Raw genomic sequence first — 20,312 nt, 5'->3', positions numbered from 1 at the left:
GCCACTTTACTTTCCTGTTGATCTCCACTGGCCAGGGAGCTTCCCGGTGGGCCTGATCCTCAATCACCTGAAGGCAGCATTGGGCCCTGTATTTCAGAATCCTGTGTGATGGTATGAGGCACAAGGAGGAAAATGACTGCTCCTTTGATGTGAATAAATGGAGCAGCAGCACGTGACCTCTACTGGAGACATCAGCAGTACTCCATGAGCAGTAAATAGGGAAGCCAAGCCGTCCTCTGCGTTCTGGGGAGTGGGCCTCAGGCAAGCTGGGTCCAGTTTCCAGCATTGCAACAGCCCTCAGGCCAGTCAATTTGATCTCTCTGTAGATGGGGAATAATGCTTCCCCCACCCTTTATCTCTTTAGGTCCTGATTCGGAAAAGCACTTAAGCATGTGCTACCCAGAACAGGGATGCGTTCCTGAACTGGTGCCTTAATTATAAGGCAGGATGTTCTCTTACTATCGAGGGCGTGTCTAGACTAAGACAATGGGGTGTATTTTGAAATGCGTTAGCCGGAGCCCTGTTCTTGGTCGTGGCAACTAAGTGCGGCTGTAATGTGTTAGATGGAAATAACCAATAATAATGTGTTAGATGGAAATGCTCACATTCCCTTACGGATTGCCTGCAAGCTGGTAGGCACTGGGCATTCGCCATCGTTCATTTTTCTATTTGAATTTACCTTAGGTGCTTCTTGGTTTCCCTCTACAGTATCACAGGGGTAGCCGTGTTAGTCTGGATCTGTAAAAGCGGCAAAGAGTCCTGTGGCACCTTATAGACTAACAGACGTATTGGAGCATAAGCTTTCGTGGGTGACATCATGCATCTGACGAAGTGGGTATTCACCCACGAAAGCTTATGCTCCAATACATCTGTTAGTCTATAAGGTGCCACAGGACTCTTTGTCCCCGTCTACTGTAGTATCTGAGCTCCTCGCAATCTTTAAGGTACTTATCCTCACAGCACCCCTCTGAGATGGGGGCCTGCCGTTATCCCTGCTTGTGTTCTGTGAAACCGGCTCCATTCATATAGGAAGAGGCCCAAGAAGAGAACAAACAGTTAAGAAAGAGGTGAAATGGATTTATTTTTCGAATGTCTGGGGGAGTGAGGGGGCACAGGTGGAAGAATCACATCTTCCTTGTTAGATATCAGCACCTAGTTTAGCTCTGGTGTTTAACATTCCCTCACTCTGGTCCACTTCTGTTTATCATACCATTTCATAATTTGCAATTGCAATGGCCAGGAGCCACCTCCCCAGTCATTAGAAAATCATTATCCAGGAGAAAATACTTCTTACATTAGGAGGTATTTAAAATACCCAACCTCTGGGTGGACAGGGGGGAAAAACCCAACCATTTGTGGTGATTATTTTTAATGCTCCAAGTTGAGACGTAAAAACTGAAAATGCAAAAAAATGATCAAAAGCTCAATCAGCAATCAAGTTGCAGCTATTTTTAACCTCTCACATTTCCCTTTATGTTTGATAAGCTTTTCTGTCCTTTAAATACAAAATCAAAGCCCCAGCCATGAATGTAGCAGTTTTCTTTAGTAAGAGTTTTTCCAATCCTGTCTGACATCCAGGCGTACTTGGTTCAAGTGACAAGGAGTTTCACTGCTCCACGAATTTTCTAACCCTAACGCTATGGGGTAATCACTGCAATTGCAGGGAAAGCGGGGAGGGTTTTAATGAGCCTTGGCATGTTCAGCACACAGTTAGCATGAAGCGATGCAGTGCAAGGAAGCTTTTGACAAACACTGATTTGCATAGATTGTGGTTCCTTGAAACCACACGTTATCGGCCCGATCCTGAGGCCATGCCTAGGCAACGTGAACAGCAGATGTTCAGCACCTCTTTGGATCAGCTCCTTCCCCGTAAAACAATTACACCCAAAACGGTTTTGGTGTCTGATCCATGAATTAATCAATTTAAAGCAACCCGTTGATCTCAATGGACTTTAGCTCAGGCTCCGATTGTATATTTTGAATTGAATTTTTAGGGAGCAAGGTTCAGATGCTGCCAGCTGGAGGGTTCTTGTTCCCTTAAATCTCTGTTCACTAAAGTTTCCCAAGAATTAATGTCTTAACATTAACTTAGGACCCACAAAGGTCAAATTGCTGAGACCTCCCATTGATTTCACTGGGCTTTGAATTCGGGCTTCCTGTCAGTTCAGTTGATTCTGTGACTCAGCTTATGCATCTAGTCTCAAATATCTCATGCTTTGTAAGTTGACGTGTTCATTTTATTTTTAACAGCGACCTGTGTTCCTTTTCTTTTGGGTTGGTAGACAATATTGAGTCGCTGTTTGTATTCTTTCGGCCTGCCTATCTGTGCTTACAAATAGAAATATCAATGATATTTTATTTTTTTAAAGCAGTTTATAGAGAGTGAAGACGAAAGTAGACCTGCTGTGTGTATAAGATAAATGTACCCTCGGTAAAAACCTATTGACCTCAATGAAGATAAAATAGTGATGAATTCGGCCCATTTATTTACAGAGACCCAAACGAAATTACATTATTCTCAGTTGTTAATTTCTTAAAAGTAACATTTTGGTTGGTTTTAAAATTATATTTATACAGATATACCAACAGATTGTTTTATTCTAGAGTGACCAAACTTTAAAGGGATGTTTTCAATTAAAATTTTACCCTAAAATTTAAAGACAAAACAAGATTTTATAAAGTCTACGCCCCACAGAAATGTCCTCAGGGCTTAAAACAAAAATTCCGGTGGAAACAACTAAAACAAATGAAAAGGAGTACTAGTGGCACCTTAGAGACTAACCAATTTATTTGAGCATAAGCTTTCATGGGCTACAGCTCACTTCATTGGATCCGATGTAGCTCACAAAAGCTTATGCTCAAATAAATTGGTTAGTCTCTAAGGTGCCACTAGTACTCCTTTTCTTTTTGCGAATACAGACTAACACGGCTGCTACTCTGAAACCTAAAACAAATGAGTATTCCCTTCCCCAAAGTCAAAATTGCAGTACTAAGAATCTTTAAGTGAAATTGACTATAAACAAAAATTAAACTGACTTTCTTTGCTTTTAACATTGTGCAAACTGAGAGTAATGCAAAAAGTCTACAAAATGGCAAATGGAGTAGACTTTTAACCGTCCCCTTTTAATAATCAAAGATGCTGTTAGTACCATAAGGAAAGGCATTTGGTTGTTTACAAGGCATGATTTTTAAGTTGTTGGTGTCCCTTTAAATACTGCTTCCTATTTTGTTGACAACTTGTTGCAGATGAAAAAGGGTTGTGAAGCAAAGGGTTGGGAATCTAAACACTCAGTGCTATGGTGAAAATGACCAAGAAACAAGTTTTAGTGGCTTTCAAAAGTCCCCCCCGATAAACCACAGCAAAAAAAAAAAACCACATCCTAGGTGGTCAAAGAGGCAAAGCAATTGAATTACTTGTGATTGTTACACTGGGATAAAAGCTGCTTTGAATATCCCTGATTGATCTGGCTAGAGTCAAAACAAGGGCAGATTCTGCAGCTTCAGTATTTGTACCTTTGAAAAGCCAATTTGGCAAACAGCGTAACAAGAGACTAACAAGTGGATAGACATATGGGAAGGCAAAATAATAGTGTATTATAAATACTGTGTAGATGGGAACTGAAGTAAGGGCATAACTCCATATGGCATATTGCTGATCTGCAGTTGGTCCATGAATGACAATAAAGATTTACGGGTCAGACCATCTGAGCGATTTCATGCCTGCAGTGAGGGTGGAACCAGACAGAACTGGATTTATTCAGATCACTTGCTTCTTAGAAAACAAAAAAGCGGCTACCAACAGCTGTCGAAGTTGGGATCATTGTGGCATTACCACAGTTGACAGCTCTGATACCTTCCCTTAAAAGATTTAATGCTGCCATACTTAAGGGGCAAATAATGATAGCTCCACCACTGGTGTGATTGCAGCTGTCAATCCTTATTAATCAATCCCGTTGATCACAGTCCCTCGATCATAGGTGTGTGTGGGTAGAAACCCGAGGAAGGAATGCAAAAGCTGTATTTAATTTAATCTTTATTCAAATGCACTTTGCAAGCTGTTGGGGGTTGGGGGGAGGAATACTTAAATCAAATGTAGGGTATGAAAAAACCCTATAATTTCTGTCTCATAATAAATGGGCTTTTTGTTACTTAATGTATATACTAACCCTGGGCTGATATAGGACTGTGTAACAAACACAAGGCCCTGCAGCCCTTACTTAAGAGCATAACCCTTGCCCACAGAAGTAACCGTCTTGGCACCACTTGTTTGATTACAGCTTGCAGGATGTGGCCCGTAGCTTACTGCAAGGCTGAATTCCTCAGCACCGGTAAAGCACTTTGAGATCTGAGGAAGGTGAAAAGCATGACTGATCAGTCGTGATTATCTGCTCCTCTGACTCTCTCTGTAATCCTAATGCAAGGCATCAGTTCAGCTTTGATTGATCAGTGGCTGCTGCGGGTGCTCGGAGGAATTTGCTTTAGTATTAACCAATCGCTTGTTGCCATATGAGATTGGAGCCGTGCGCCGATAATCTGTTGTGAGGAAATGTCACAGTATATACATCGATCATCCCAATTGCGCTTTGTCAAGCTCCAAACCCAACTTTATTTTTCATGACACAATGTGAGGCCTGGCCTTTAAATTACCCAGCTGTCTGACAAATCCAAGAGTGTGGCAGAACCTGGCAACAGTTTGACGCCGCCTATCGCTTTAACTGAAGTGAAAGTAATGCAAACAGATTTCTGGGCTCCCCTTTGATTATACACTATGAATACATTTGAGACTAATGGTTGGGGGTGAGGAAGGGCACGGGGCAGGGAAGACTTGCAGGCAAAAATACTGATGTGTGTTTGAGGCTTTGCACTTACAGAGAGGAAGGGTTCTTTTATTTCATTTTGTATCTGACTTTTTCTATAGGTTGAGCAAATAGACTTCACTCACAAAGTGATTCTTCTAAACCCCTGGCAAATGCACAACTTTGTAAATACAAAGGCAAAAGCATTTGTGTACTAAAGTGGATTTGTGGGGCATGCTGCATGGCTGTAGATCTTGGTGGCTTTATCAGGCATCATTTACTAATCTAGCAGGGAGCAGATTTTGAATATAAAGGAAACCAGTGGAAAAGAAGACAAGTGGCCCTTAGAGACAAAGAAGGATGATGCAATGGTTTGGGTGCTAACCTGGGACTCAGAAGACCTGCGTTCTATTTCCTGATCCTCTACAGGCTCCCTGTTTGATCTTGGGCTTGTCCTCGCTGAAGAGTAAAGCCAGGCTCTTTGCTGGGTGTTGCTCCTGTCCATCTACAGAAACCTCTGACACAAGTGTGGTGGTGTTTCAACATGGCTACCTGTCTTGGTGGGGCTATAGAGTAAAGCCTGGGTATTGCTTTCACCTGGCCACTTTGTAGTTAGGATGCAGGCTAAACCACTCAGTGCTGATAGTCCTCCAGTGCCTTCCCACAATTCCCCTGGGTGCCCAGAAGGGCAGGAAAGTTCTCCCACAGTTCCCTGGGAGAGAATCACAGGGCGGCTCAGCTCAGGGCAGCACAAACAACTGAAGTCCTAGCACTTCCTCTGGGTGAGTACAGCACAGTGTGGCTGCTCGCCCCCAGGCAGGACTACCCTGGGTGCAGATCCCCTCCATTAACTCTGCAGCACAGACATAGCCTTAGCCTCTCTGTGCTTCGGTTCCCCAGCTGTACAATGGGCATAATATTCCCACTCTGCCTCATCGGGTTCACAAGGATAAACACAGTGACGACTGTGCGGTGCACAAACACTATAGCAATGGGGGTCCTGGACAGAGAACTGTATGTGTATACGTTTAAACATAGCTGCCAAGTCTTGCGCAGCTCCGGGTGTAATATTCAGATATTTAATTAACTAATTGGCATAGAACCCTAAACTTCAGCTTCAAACGCTGGAGGCTTTAGTACCAGTGAAAGGCATTAGTCCTTTGTCTGTCTACAGGATAGCAGCCAGGCAGGCTTCCCACATGTGCTGCTCTCAGCCCCTGGTCTGGGAGTAGGGGTTCGTCTAAAGGTAACAGGTGCAGATCACTCTCCACAGCCCGTTCAGGACTTGGCCTCTCTATTCCCTCGGCCACTTAATGCAAAGCCTGGTGGTGAGTTTGTGACAAGGGAGCTGGAACTGAGACCCACCAAACTCATCTCATTCAGGGGCTACCTGGAGTCCATCTGAGTGGAGCAACTTTTAATTACTGTTGAGCTGGGCTGGATTACAGGGCTCGGAATCTCATTAGGAAAGCCTGGAGCCAGGTAGGCAAGTGTAACATTGCCCCGTTTGGGTCATCGGCAGGGATTGAGCCTGGGAATGTACACACCTCCAATGAAGCTATACCCTAACTCTGCTGTCCCGTGCTTGAGTTCCATCCGGGCTCTAACGGGTGATTTCAAAACCCCGCCAGCAAGATGGTCGTGCAGATCGATTCTTGAACAGCCGGGCAGTGGGTTTGGGTTTCCCATCCCACGAACATTGCTGAGATTTCAAAAAACAAATTCCTGTTCTGCAGAGGGATGGCACCGAGGCCTTTTCTGCGAGAAAACAGGGAATGAATGACATAGCCCAGTGGGTAGGGGACTCACATGGGAGACCTGGAATCAAGCCTCTCCAAAGCAGACAGCTTTGGGGGAGTGAATCTGGGTCTTCCACATCAAATCCTGAGTTGGAGGGATTTGATCCTAGGTCACCTACATCCCAGCTGAGTGTCCTGACGGTTGGCTACTTGGAGCGGGGGCTTACTTTTCATACTTATGGGCGGTGTCACTCCTGCATTTTCAAAGAGCCATCATCTTTAGCCTTTTATTTGCTAGTGAGGGGCGTGGCTCACTCTCATAAGCACAGACTCTTGCCACGGTTAAAGCAACAACTTTGCTGCAAAACTCTCCCTCCCTCCTTGCACCACCAGGAGGATGCAGGGCCAGATCCACACCTGCCGAGTTTAGCAGATCAACCTGGGACATTGGGAATCTGCAAAGGATGTAATGAGTTTCTCCTAGCTGCGGCAGGGGGTAGCATGGGGAGCCATGCAAGACTTGGCAGTTGCAAAGCTGGGCAGGTCAGGAGGTGGGGGAGCGGCTGGGGTGCTGGCATGTGTCTGGGATTGCTGGGTGGGCTCTGGTGCTGGCTGGGTGCTTCTTTCCCTCTTCCTCTCTGGAGCTTGGCTGGAGGGAGCCCAACAGAGCTCTGCTTTGGCTGGGGGAAGCCCAGTTGAAAATATGTATAGTCCTTAAAAAAGCAGGACATCCTTCAACATTTCCTTCAGTTTCCTCTTTGTTTCCCCACGCACTATGGTGTTGAAATGCCACTTAGGCAGCTCCCAACAGCCCAGCCCACGCGATAGGCCACACCCATTTCAAAATCCCCTGAATCGGGAAACACGTTACGCTATCACGTGACTTGCTGATGTTCTCGGTGTGGGACTGGAGGGCTAAGGACCCTAGGCCATGTCCTGCATAACCACACCAGCAGGCCTCTTAAGGCGGCTGGTTTGCAGTCCAAGAACTGCGTTGCTTTTGAATGCTAGTGCGTGTGATGTGCATGCGCCCCATAGGGGTACTTTGCCATACCGTGGGCTTTGTCCAAAGCAGGACTTGGACTAGTTTTGGGGCGTTGCCTTCTGCCAGGTCAGAGCTATTGTGCTTTCTCCAGCAGTCTCTTGTACGCGCAGAAGACGGGTCGATGTTAGTGTAGATCTAAATGGAGAAGCAAGGCAAGGGGTGGGACTCCTCTTCATTGAGCATACATTGACTTGTCCTGTATATATCACCAGTCCTGAGACACAGTGAGGTCTAGTGGTTAGAGCAGGGGCCTGGGAGTCATGAAACCTGTGTTCTTTCCCCCGGCTCACTGCTTTGCTTTATACAAGTCTGCCCCCGCTCTGTGCCGCTGTTTTCCCAGCTGTCAAATGGCGATACCTGCGGGAAGGGCTTTGAGATCTGTGGCTGACAAGGGACAGTGGAAGTTCAAAGTACTGTAGCATGACTGTGGCAGAGCCACCCACTCAGAGACCCCTTTTCCAATCCCCGCTGGGAGACTTCAACACAGTAGCTGAATTTCAGGGTGGGCCTTTTTCTCACTAAGAGGCTCAAGCAAAACCTGGGTCAGAACCGTCCCGTGTTTGATAAAGTGAAGGGCTGAACTTTGCTGGTGGGGGCCCAATGAATGTCCAGTGGATGAAGATCGACAGGCATTCCCATAGCAAAAAACAGCATTGCATCCCTTTGGCACTGGGCTTGCTAGCTGCTGCAAAACACATGGAGGTTTTACAAATAGCTATTTTTCTTTTAACCAGGGACGATGCATAAACTTCACCCGGGTGAAATCAGACGGAAGCACCACCCCATACCGCCCGCCGCCGAAGCACGACACCCCCCCCCTCAACAACGCTCCGAGAAGTGCCTCGCCTTCGGCCTCTCTGCAGCCTCCTTCCAGGCAGCCGCCTCCTGGACCTCCCCCATCCCGAGTGCCCCCGGGACCTCCTCCGGCACGCCCGCCCCCACAACCCCTGGCTTAGAGTGCGGCAAAAACCAAGATTGCTCTCTGCTGAGCATGGCATATTTATTGAGGCTTGGTTTACAGTCGAAAGATAGCGGAAATTTGTTGCTGGTCAGCAAAAAAAAAAAATTGCCCAGTGTCAGTTTTACTGTATAAATATATTTATGCCACACGTGCTGAGTAAACATTCAGTGGATAATTCTGGAGCCTCTGGATGTAGAACAAACCCAAAACAATCATCTAGACACAGCAGTAGTGTTTATATAGACAGACACACACGCACACATTCTTCGGATTTATCCACACATGACGTTTGTATGACATTATATGTCCTATCATACATGAAAACCCAAGCCGGATACACATGCATCAGTCAGTACAAAGGTGCCACCTGCAAATGAGTTGGGTAAATTGAAAGTCGCTCTTCTCCCCACAAACAGAACGCAAACAGGGAGCAGTGATTACAAGGGAGCATTCACCTTGCTTTGTTCTGCAAGGGGAATTTCCTGGGTAATGACAACAGAGCAAGGTGAGGCTATGCACCATGCAGTTCCAGTGATGTAGGGTGTGGAATCTGCCCTGTGGTTTCTTCCTCACCCCCCCCCGGAGAAGATCAGTATTGAAACCAAAATCTTTGATTTAACTAGATTTGGCCTTTGTTCTTAATTTCCTCAGACACAAGCAATAAAAGCTAATTTGCGGGTCTGAAAACCTCAGACTGGGGCAGATCTTTCCAACATTCAGGGGAATGTGGAAAAAAGTTTCTAGGTCTGTTTGCATTTTTAAATTTTCATTTACATAAAAAGGCCTCCCACATGGCACAGATGTATATGTCCCTTATATGTGACTGCTACTGTATATAAGTAGCATGTTTGATACACCAGACATACGTGGGAACACATAGGGACTGATCCCACGTCTGTTTCCCATAGACTTCACTGCTAGCAGGAGCAAAGGATCGAGCTCTTTTGTGATTCAGATGAAAACACATCTGCGTCCTTTTTTTTCACAGAACTTCCCCGTTCCCCCAGTATGGAACATTACTATTTATCTGTGTGTACAAAACACACAGCATCTGATTTGTCAGCATGGGCTTTTCTTTTGGTTTTTCTTCATGCCAATCCTGTGGGACTCCCAAACATTGATGAGCCTCAGTTGTGCCTGACACTAGGCAGAGACATAAGTGCACGCACGTAGGTTGTAATATCTGACGTGGGATTACGGGGTTCCTCATGACTGGGGCTTGCTAAATGCTAAAGCCTGAGTGGGTTGTATCCAGCTCATCCCTAGTGAAGCAAAATAACTCCTGGACTTACATTGCTCCCCCCATCCTGTATTATTCTGCATCAGAAAGGGTGTCTGCAGATCCACGTGTAAATGGTATTACTGTAGTCGTAGAGAGGATGTCCATGTTGCATCATAGAATCATAGGACTGGAAGGGACCTTGAGAGATCATCTAGTCCAGTTTCCTGCACTCATGGCAGGACTAAGTATTATATCTTATTGGAATGGTCGGTCTATTTGTGTGGGGGAGGAGATATAACCTTGCACCTGTTCTTGGCCATGTAATCCCAAGAGGAAACTGTAGTAATGCCTTGCATTTACTCTCGCTTTATGGCATGTGCACTCCTGGTGCGACGTAAAGAGGCCAGATCAGGGGATGATGAAGGGCCCAACAAGGCCTAATTGGTAAAGACATGCAGCGCTATGGCATGCTATTGGGCCGTAAACTCAGCTCACAGGAATCAGCATAACTCCATTGAAGTCAGGGGAGCAGCACCCATTTACACCAGTTGAGGATCTGGTCCCATTGACTGCAGTGGAATTGGTCCTGATTTAGACCTGAGACAGCAAAGCACTGAAGAATGTGGTTAAGTTTAAATCTGTGATTAAATTTCATTGAAGTCAATAGGATTATTCGCATGCTCAAATTGGGGCCTCACTGCACTGAGAGGAGAATCAGATACATTACTTATAGCTCGGTACAGTCCTACCTCCCTTACCCCACATGAGTGCGGTCTGCTGGGTTGGCCCATAGGTGGCAGAGACGGGGGAATGGCTTGTGGGGGGTTAACATCTCCATACTTCTATCTGGATTGCTCCCCCTCCATTTAAAGCATTTGCTTTGAGAGCAGCACTCCCACATCTGCAGCCAGTGTGACATCTAATTAGTCATCAGTTGTTTGTTCTCACTGCTTTGAGTTGAAAGGCAAAAATAATGTGTCTTATTCTCCATTTTAGTTATGGCAAAACTCCACTGTCTTCAGTGAACGGATGAGCCAGGGGGAGAGTGGGAATGGGCTGCCAAGTTTTGCATGGCAAGACCATCCATTTAGTCCAGACTGGGAGTGACTGGAAGTTGGTATTTCCTGATATCTGTTTGGAGGCCTTTGTGGAAAGAGTTTGGTGGGTCTCAGCCCAGCTCCTAGCGGACAGGTGTCTACATCACAATAAGCAGTTGGCATTAACCGCCCCTCTTATTGGCAATCGCAGCGGAGGCCGATAATTGAAATGACAAAGGACACTGAACATCCCTCCCAGCCTCAAGTGCTGTCATCGAGATCTGGCACATGGGTGGCGAAGCTTGTGCGGCTACTGCCTGTGCATACAGAAAGGACATCAGGGCTGTCAGACCTTTCACCAACACTTAATTCACCACCAGGGGGGACTGAGGTACTAGCGAGACCCACAGTGCTGGGAGCAGATAACGAGCAGGGAAAATTAACTTACAAAAATAGGTTCCATTTATAACGTTTTTCTTGACTGGCCAGGACTACTTTTAGCCAGTGATTAAAGCAGGGTGCCAAATTCTGTCATCGCTTACTTCTGTGTAAATCCAGAGTAGCGCCAATGACTTATGGAGTCACTGCAGATGTACACCAGTGTAAATGCCAATGGAGTTTGGCACAGGGATCTGTGTTACATATGCCAAAGCCTAGAGGTTTTTCACAAGCTATTCAAACAGCTGACTCATCTGCAGATTGACAGGTATCACAATGCCGCTACCTTTGCAAAAATGTGTCTAGTCTTGGCTGTGCAAGGAATCCATCTTCAATAAACTCAGGTGCACAGCTGGGATCGCAATTGTTTGGGATTCCAGATGATGAGATCTGTTCGCAGTGCTAAATTCACCACTGCATTACCCAAGCTTTACACTGCTCTGACTCCATCTCTTCTAAAACTACCCCAGCATACAAGTGCAGGAGGGCAAGGGGTTTCCATGAGTATCAATAGCTAGAGAGTTACATTCCCAGGAAATCAGCTTTCGGTTTGTATCGCAAACCTGCCCCTGCAGTGTCTGCCACCCAAGCACTACAGCACTGTGCGAGAGCTGGACAATGGAACTGGGGAGAAGCAAAAGTGAAACTGACCAGTCTATTTTCATCCTTCAAGCTGAATGCAGCGCTAAATGTAAACCTAGGGCACTGGCTGCAAAAAGGACATTTGGACTCGTACAACTCTTTTCCATTTTTACTATTTCAGGAGTTACAATAACACAGGTGTTAAGCAATTTGGGCTTTTTTTTTTTAAGTCTATTTCATCAGATCCTCGGCTGATTTAAATTCATGTTGCTCCATGGACTTCAATGGAGCTATGCCACTTTGCACCAGCTGAGGGTCTGGCCCGGGATTTTTAACCTGACAGTGTGCCTTTCACTGGCCTGATGGTTGAATATGCTATTGTTGTTTTCATCTGTATGTTTGGCCAGTTGTGATTACAGTGCTCCATAGCAAACACTGTAAGGAAGTGTTTAAAAGGGAATGATTCACCAGTACCTTGGAGCCTCCCATCTCATTTTCACCTGTGCACCGTGAGTGTCTAATGCTTTCCCTGGCGTGAGTGCAGAATTTGGATTTGGGAGCATCTGGCACACACTTAAAGCTGGTGTAAACAGTAATGCAAAATGCAAAGCAGTGGAGAATCAGACTCCAAGTGATCAGGATTCATCCAAGACCACTGTGGTTTAGCCTATTAAGGGCTGCATACCAACTGCAGTTCCTGATGCATCAAGATCAAGGCTGTGGGTCAAACAGTCCTAAATTTACAAAGCTTCAGCTCCTCTTATTGGTGAGTGAGCTCAGTGATGGGTTGATTCATGAACTGTACCAGTTCAGATGCACATGCACCTGTTGTTCTCTAAGCCTTTGTATTCTTGTGATGGCTTTTGTCAATGTGATCGGTACCATCCTTTGACTTTTTCATTTTAAAAAAGCATTTTCCTGAGAAAACAGCCCAGCTTCTGTAAATATAGAGAGTTTAACACAGAGGAGACAGGACACTTCTGGACTTTACTGCTGGACAGTTAGAGTAATTTATTAAAAGGGACTTAAGGTGAATAAATACAGATGGCCCAGGATGTTATGCATGTGAGTGTGATAATAAGGTATGGTATTCTCAAATTGTTCTCTTGTAGCTTTGGGAAATGGGAATTATTGGGTACTGCCTAGTATATTTAGACATTTGTTACTGATCTGATGCTTTTGAGTAATGCAAAATGTAGTATAATTAGGAAAACCAGGAGATTTCTAACCTTTAACAATGCTTGAACAGATATGTAGATAATGATAGATTTACATTTTGGGGAAGAGAGAAATTGCTTGGTTTATAAGGGAAAACAATGTACTGTACAAATATGTTCTAGAAAGAGGTACGCTCTCAGAAGTAGTGGGGATGTGGGCTGACATGGCTGCCATAAAACATTGGGGACAGAGGAAGTTGACGGATTTCTTATTGCTAAAGTTTAAGGGGGTTCTTCATGGGGGTTTGTTGCCGGTACATGTGGTACAACTTTCTGTAACTAACATGCTGCTTCCATGTTATAATTGTATAACTTTTATGCATTTTGTGCGCCTGCTCCATTTCTCTGAAAAACCCTGCGACAATAATATCTACATGCAAATGTGGGAAATGTAGCCAAAATCTCATAATCCAACGTAATGTAGTCTTAATGGATTTTAAATCAGCAATAAAAGTGCTTAACAGTTACCCATTAGAGCGAATGATTTCACTCCAAGGGACATTTTAAGTGGCGCAAGTTTATCTGATCCTTTAATATACTGTTCCTCATTAGTACATTCATGTTGTGGCTAGAGCAAGGAACTGGGAGTCAGGGCTCCTGAGAGCTAGCCAGTGCTCTGCTGCTGTGTGAAGGAGTGTCCTGCCTCTGAATGGACAGCCAGGTGCTCACAACCACAACAGGAGATTCCCTGCTTCACCCTCGGGCTGACGTATTTAAACAAAACCAGGGAGCTAGAAGCTATGCACGTTGGCGGGTGTGTGTGATCTCCCACTCCCTGGCTACAGGAGACTGACCCGAGCAAGCAGAGACTTTCTCTAAGGACTTGGGCAAGGAGCTTTGAACCTGAGGCCTCCGAGCTGTGACTGCAAATGCTCCTGCCATGAGACTTTACTAAAGGAGACACACCTATTTTGGTTTTTGTTTTTGGCTTCCCTTGGCCCTGATCCTTTACAGAGGGAATATTTTGATGCACCAACTGGAAAATAAGGTAGGGTTCGCCTGCAGTGCCACACCTGATCCCACGGGGATGTGCAGGAGGGGCCCATCCCTTTACATACTGACCCAATGGGCAGCTGTGTGCCAGCTGCTTGTTCTATGACTCTCTTTTCCCATTCCTGAATGGGAATGACAATCCTTGCCTACCTTGCAGGGCTTAATTACTTAGGAGCACGTTTTGATCTCAGGTGCACGGCTGAAAATTCAGAGTAATTCCACTGAAGTCAACCGCCACATCAGTTCACATTCAGGTCACAATTGCAAGGGTATTTTGCTACCTTGAGGGCTTGAAGTATATTTAAAACAAAAATGAAAGCTGAGATTCCAGAGCATAATTCTGCAGCATGGAGCAAACTCTAGGGCAAATTCTACAGCTGCGGGATCATGGGACACACAGGGCTCTTCCTGTGGGGGAGATCTTGCATTTCTTGCTCAAGCAAAGCTCCCACTGATTTTGGGAGTCTTGCCTGTGTAATGACAGAGGGATCGGCCCTGTAATTTCCCATCCCACGCAGCCTAGCAAGCCCTTTATTTTCTTGCTGGGAGCATTTCCTCTGAATCTCTCTGCATCCCCATGGGGATAGAGACACGGGCTTTAGCAGAGACGCAATGGAAGTGGAGAGGTCATGGGGATAGGCCACAAAAATCTCCAAGCCAGGCAAGCCACAATGACTAGCAACCAAGGCTGTGGCAAAGCTGCACACGATCCGCATGGCATGTCAGCCACAGCCCCGTATGGAATGAGAGTGGGGAGGAGAGTGGCCAAGAAGCTGATGCATGCAGATCTGAGTGGGCAGATGCAAACACACAGCCAGCTGGACAATGCAGAGGCCACAGGGAGGGAAAGCCAGGGAGCACAGAGAGCCAGATTCATCCCTACACTGGCCTATTCAGGGGCTGTTGTCTTGCTTCACAGTCCAAACAGGGCTTTGCTGGGGCACAGAATCCTGGGGGGGGGGGGAAGAGAATGCCCTGACCACACCCTCTTCCCACCCCTTTTACTTCCACCACTCACTGACTACTCTGGCCCTCCCTCCGCTTCTGCAGAACTTGGGTGTAGAGGCTCTGTGACCCAGGGGAGGGCCGGACACCTGACCTAAGATCCCTTTGCACTGTGAAGGGGTTGCAGGCTAAGGGCCAGTCAGGTTCAGGAAATTGCATCACGCCTAAACCCAATCCTGCTCCCCAGGAAAGCGCCCGGAGTTGGCTTAGTGGATCTGAGTGCAGCGTTAAGTCCTTGCACCAAAGCAGTGGCAGGCTCTGGCAGGCAGTGCCTGTCCTGTGGCCAAGGGTGGGGGCCATTATTCTGTTCGTCCCTTTAACCTAAGTCGATAGCTTTTGCCCCAGGACCTCATCCCTTCATCAGCAGCATTGTTGTCTCTGACAAACAGCCTGGCCCAGGACACAATTCACCCAGTTGGGCTGCATGGCCTCCACTGTCTTGCCCAGCTCTAACTAACGTTGTGCCATTGGGGTGTTACGGGAAAAGCAATCCTGTGCTCTTGAAAGAGTTCAGATGCACAAAAGCTCTCCCGGAGCCAGTAACAAACACCAGATGCTCGCTGCAGCTGTTGTTGGTTAGTATACTCATAACACTAGCTACAGGCCTGAGACGCAGAATTCAGCTCTGACCTGAACTCCTCTAACCATTTGGCTTCAGGGTTTTGGTTCCAGCCTCTCTATAAATAGCCTGTTATGCTGATTTAGCAGCTTCCAGCCCAACATACACAAATGTACCCTAGCCTGCTGCCCCTGAAATCAATGGCAGGACCCTACCGGCTGCAGCATTTGGGGCCAGGAGGTATGCTGCCCTCTAACAGGCAAAGCCAGGTTTTACACTCCTGACTCCTATCACATAACCTTCTCTAGAGCAGACTGTGGGGTGAGCAACCACTGAGAAGCCTCAGCCTCCAACAGCCTCCCGGCCCCCTGTCTGCTCTTGCTGATTGCAGCTGTCCCTCCCTGAAGTAACCCACTGAACACAGGTGGGAATTGGCTCTGTTACTGTGTAGCTGGTCCTTTAAGAGGGAAGTGGCTTCAGCCCCATCTGTGACACTGCCCACTCTCCCCCTAGGTGGGAAAAATGAAGTTCATGGGCCCCAGGCAGACTGCAGGGGTAGATATGGGAGAGGCTGTGAGGGGTACAGCAGGGCCTGCTTTGGAAAAGCTTCTGAGAGGAAGAATGTAGCCAGTACATACAGGGTCTCTGGAGGGCTGTGCAAGGCCTGCTTCAAGGGGACTTATTTTGGGAGCTGGCCTAGTAAAGTGAATTACATCTGCCTTCCCCCACCCTGCACACTTGTGGGGAATATTGTTTTAAAGCTTCTTTTCTGTGAGTGGATTATTTCTGGGACCCCTGGAGGGAAGTTGAAGTGGTGGGGGCTGCAGGGCTGCTCCTGGCCATGCAGGAGGTGCTCTGAATGTGGTAACCCTCTTACAAGCCCATTTTCTTCTATACTTAGCACTGAGGAGTAGCTTGTGTGCTCTGGCTCCAAGGCAGATGATCCCATGAATGGAGAGGGGAGCTCCCAGCAGGATAGTGTCCTAAGTGACCCCAGGTTGTGGGGCTGGCAGTGCCCCCTGCAGGATAATGGTTTTGAGGTGATCCTGCTTGGGTGGTGTTTGCTCTGGGTTCTTGGATAAATTTCTTTGTGTTCCTTTATTAGAGACATTTGCATAGGCTCCCTGTTCTGTAAGGGCCTGATCCAAAACCCATTAGAGCTGACAGATAGAAGGGCTCCCGATCCAACATCAGTGGCCATCTGTTCCTACACACCTGCTGTTGCCTCAGTCCCCTGGGTGGGGTAGTTCTGAGCGGCAGGGCCTGGCTCACACGCTGCATGAAGCATAAGAAGAACCAGCTAATAGGGAGTCAGGGCTTTATCAAAGCACTGCACACGCTCATCACCCCCCCCCCCACACACACACACAACTTCCACTCCAGCCAGGGGCTGTGTCAGCTCAGCACCCTGGTCCTTGGGTCCCTTTAATTTGGGCATCGGAATGTGGATTTAGGTGCCTCGCTGCAGTGACCTGGGGAGTGGGCTGCTGAGTGCTCATCCCAGTTCTGGCACTAATGTACTTCATGGCCTCGGTCAAGCTGTTTTTTGAGTGCCTCAGTTTTCCCATCTGAAATGCTGGGCACTCCAGCCTGAAGCTTTGGGCCCTGGTTCTCAGTGCTCAGCACTAGACACTGCTGCCTCTCCCAAATAGGAGGGTTCCCAGCAGTGCTCGGTGGGCAGCAGCAGCTCTTGGGGTTCACTCAGGGCTGGGTTCCCTGGGGGTGGCTCTTGTGTGGCGCTGCAGCAGGGACTAAAATGATATGTGAATATGGCCTGTATGTGTGTTTGGAGCTAAGGAAAGAGCCTGGTGTATGTCTGCTTTCCTGGGCTTTGCTATCCAATGCCTGATGCTTTTCCCAGCAGGAGGCTGCAGCAGTCTGGAAGACATGGGGGTAGCATGCTGAGGGGAAACACTGACCCCCATGATCCTGCTGCCTCTGTCTTCCCTGGCTCTGCTGCGGAGGGGTGAGTTTCACCCTGTTGCTGCAACCTGCTGACTCTGGGTTTTTTGGCCCTGCGCTCTGGGCTGGGCATGCTGGTTTCACATCTTTGTTATTCAGTCCAAAAAGAGATGGAGGAGACTGAATTTCTCTCCCTCCCCCACCCCAAAACAAGGACTAGGGGTGGCTCTCCGCACCCTCTCTGGCTGCTCTTCCAGGCCCTCAGCTGGGAAAGGGGCCGTAGCCTTTCACGTTTCTCATGTGGCTAGGGTGACCAGATGCCCTGATTTTATAGGGGCAGTCCTGATATTCAGGACTTTTTCTTATATAGGTGCCTGTTACCCCCCCCGCCCCCCTGTCCCAATTTTTCACACTTGCTGTCTGGTGACCCTACATGTGGCTGGCTCAGATTAATCACTGACTCAGTGATTAATCCTTGTCCCATCCCTCTTGCCAAACCCTCCCTGCAATGGTTTCTGTGGGGCTGATGTAGCCCAGCTCTCATGGTAGGCTTTCTGTGCCCTACAATCCATCTCCTCTCCCCACATTGTCTCCCCACTGTGCCATCTGATGTGTGACGGGATAGATTCAGTCTGGCAAGGGGCCAAGTTTCAGAATCCAGGAATTGCAGGATTAGGGGCATCTAGTCCAGTATCCGGTCTCTGACAGTCACCAATGCTAGCAGCTTCAGAGGAAGGCTCAAGAAGCCCTGCAGCCGGGAGTTATGGGATCTCCCCATCCCTGGAAAATTCCTTCCTGACCCACAATAGCCAGCTGTCCAGTTATGACCTGAAGCAGGTGGCTTTATCCCTTCCAGAACTCTTGAGTACATTTTAGTCCTTACTCTGGATATTCTTGTTATCCCTATAAATGATGCGGGTGGGTGGCTGTTTTAGTTGACTCAGTGCTAGCAAGGGGTTGAGTAGAGGGCCTTAAGCAAAACCCCTCATCTGAGCATAACTGTGGTGATGAACCTTTGGCCCCTGTGGCCAACATGGACTGACCCGAAATCCTAGATCTGACCATCCGGCATCTCTGTGCTCAGGCTCCTCTTATGATCAAAGCTGTGTGTTCCCCTCTTCCTAACAGCAAGTCTCTATGCCTGTGGAATGGGCTGGGCATGTCTCTGTTTCCCAGCTGGGTTCCTTTCTCTGAATTTCAGCAGATGTTGGCCTAGCATCAGAAATACTTTCCAGTCTTAAACCGCCCCAGCTACATGGCAAATTCTGCCCTCTGCTAATAAATACATAGGTGCAGTTCCTATGGCCTTCAGTGGAAGTTGCATTCCTTTCGATAAGGACAGAAATGGGCTTCTTAGGTCTGGGACACTGAAGAGTGAAACAGTGCTATTTTTAGATTAGCCACTGGAGGCCAGTACATGACAATGTATTTCCATTAAAGGCACAGCAAAGCCCTGATGTTGTGGTTCATAGATTCCAAGGCCAGAAGGGTCCACTGTGATCATCTAGTCTGACCTAAACACCTGCCGGAGGCACCACTAGGATCTGAATCTTGGATCTCCTGTTTATTAGACAGGCACCTTAACCAACTAAATCACAGCACCCTCTAAAAGTGCTTCACTGGCTGATTGTGTGGGGGGGAGGCGGGGCAGCCAAACAGAGACACAGCACCTACTGCAGCTTGTGTCTAGGAGAGCAGTGTGCTGCTAGAAGCACTTGTTTCAATTTATTAAAACTAACTTATTGGAATTACAGCAGCTCACAGGAGCGCCAGTCATGGACCAGAATTGTTGAAGTAGGTGCTATACAAGTACTAAATACAGTCCCTGCCCCAAATAGCTTACAATCTAAGCAGAGTCAATATTGCTGTCGGCACGGCAAATGTAACATGATCTACAAATAGTGTGCTGACATGCAATACTAGTCCAATTAGAAAGGGACCATGCCACCTGAGTAATGTGTACCACAGACCACTGGTGACCTGTGGTGTTCGGAAACCCCCATGGTATCCCAGGCTGTCGGATGTGCTGTGCCTTGCTAGAATGAGTACGGCTGGGTGGAAGGTTTCCAACAATGTTTTTCTGTTGGAAAATGCGGATTTGATTAAATGGACACACGTGGCGGGCATGTGTCGATTTCAGTGAAATTCCTCTGGAAACCAGGCAGATTTCTGCCTGCCAGACAGGTTTGCAAACCTACCTGGTTTCTCGTAAGCTCACCTTCCAGATCCTCAGCAGCCTTGTTCTCCCAGGGCTTCCTGGCTCCTCAGCAGTCCAGAAGCCCCAAGAACCTGTTCCCAGACCCCTGAGCTGTCCAGCTCTTCACCTAGTGGGCCGCCAGGGCTCCAGGCATCTCTCAGGAAGCCTTGGAAACATTTCTATGGGGAGAAAATGAATTGTCAGGTTTTTTTAAACAAAATCTTGGAATTTCTTTTCTTTTTCAGTTCCATTTCAGAACAAAGTGGCTGGTTTGTTTTTTTTTGTTTTTTTTTTAATTTTGAAATTGCCCACTGAATGGGGTTTCCAGCCACTCTAATAATGACCTGCCCTCTTCCGCGAGGCAAGCATTTAACGAGAGATTGTCAAGGGGTTTGGGGGAATCCACAAACAACGGTTACTCCTCCATGTTTTTAAAACTCATGGGTGCTTGCAAATAACATATTGCCTCACCAATACTTCCCACCTCTGTGCCACCATGGCAGCACACTGAGAAACAGGGATTGTATATGCTGGGTGGTTGTTGTTGTGTTGCTTTATGTAATGAATGCTAGATATAAGGAATCAAATTCTCTGCTGGAGTCATCTGGTGCAGTTCTGC

The 20,312-nt window shown here is 47.2% G+C and overlaps 1 protein-coding gene across 4 annotated transcripts in view; it reads left to right on the top strand.

Moving 5' to 3' along the window:
* The window catches only part of ANTXRL (ANTXR like), an 87,543-nt gene that overhangs the window by 62,712 nt on the left and 4,519 nt on the right, over positions 1-20,312 (top strand). Inside the window, exon 18 of one of the 4 annotated variants that reach the window (XM_073353019.2) lies at positions 8,315-13,504. The exons of the other annotated variants lie outside the window; for them this stretch is intronic. Coding sequence (XP_073209120.1) covers positions 8,315-8,536 — 222 coding nt within the window. The 3' untranslated portion in view covers positions 8,537-13,504. Of the gene's footprint in view, positions 1-8,314; positions 13,505-20,312 lie in introns of those variants that run through there. 4 annotated transcript variants of the gene reach the window in all.

This window comes from Lepidochelys kempii, chromosome 7 (genome assembly GCF_965140285.1).
Source record: "Lepidochelys kempii isolate rLepKem1 chromosome 7, rLepKem1.hap1, whole genome shotgun sequence".
Taxonomy (NCBI): domain Eukaryota; kingdom Metazoa; phylum Chordata; order Testudines; family Cheloniidae; genus Lepidochelys; species Lepidochelys kempii.
This window is presented reverse-complemented; position numbering and strand designations above follow the sequence as displayed.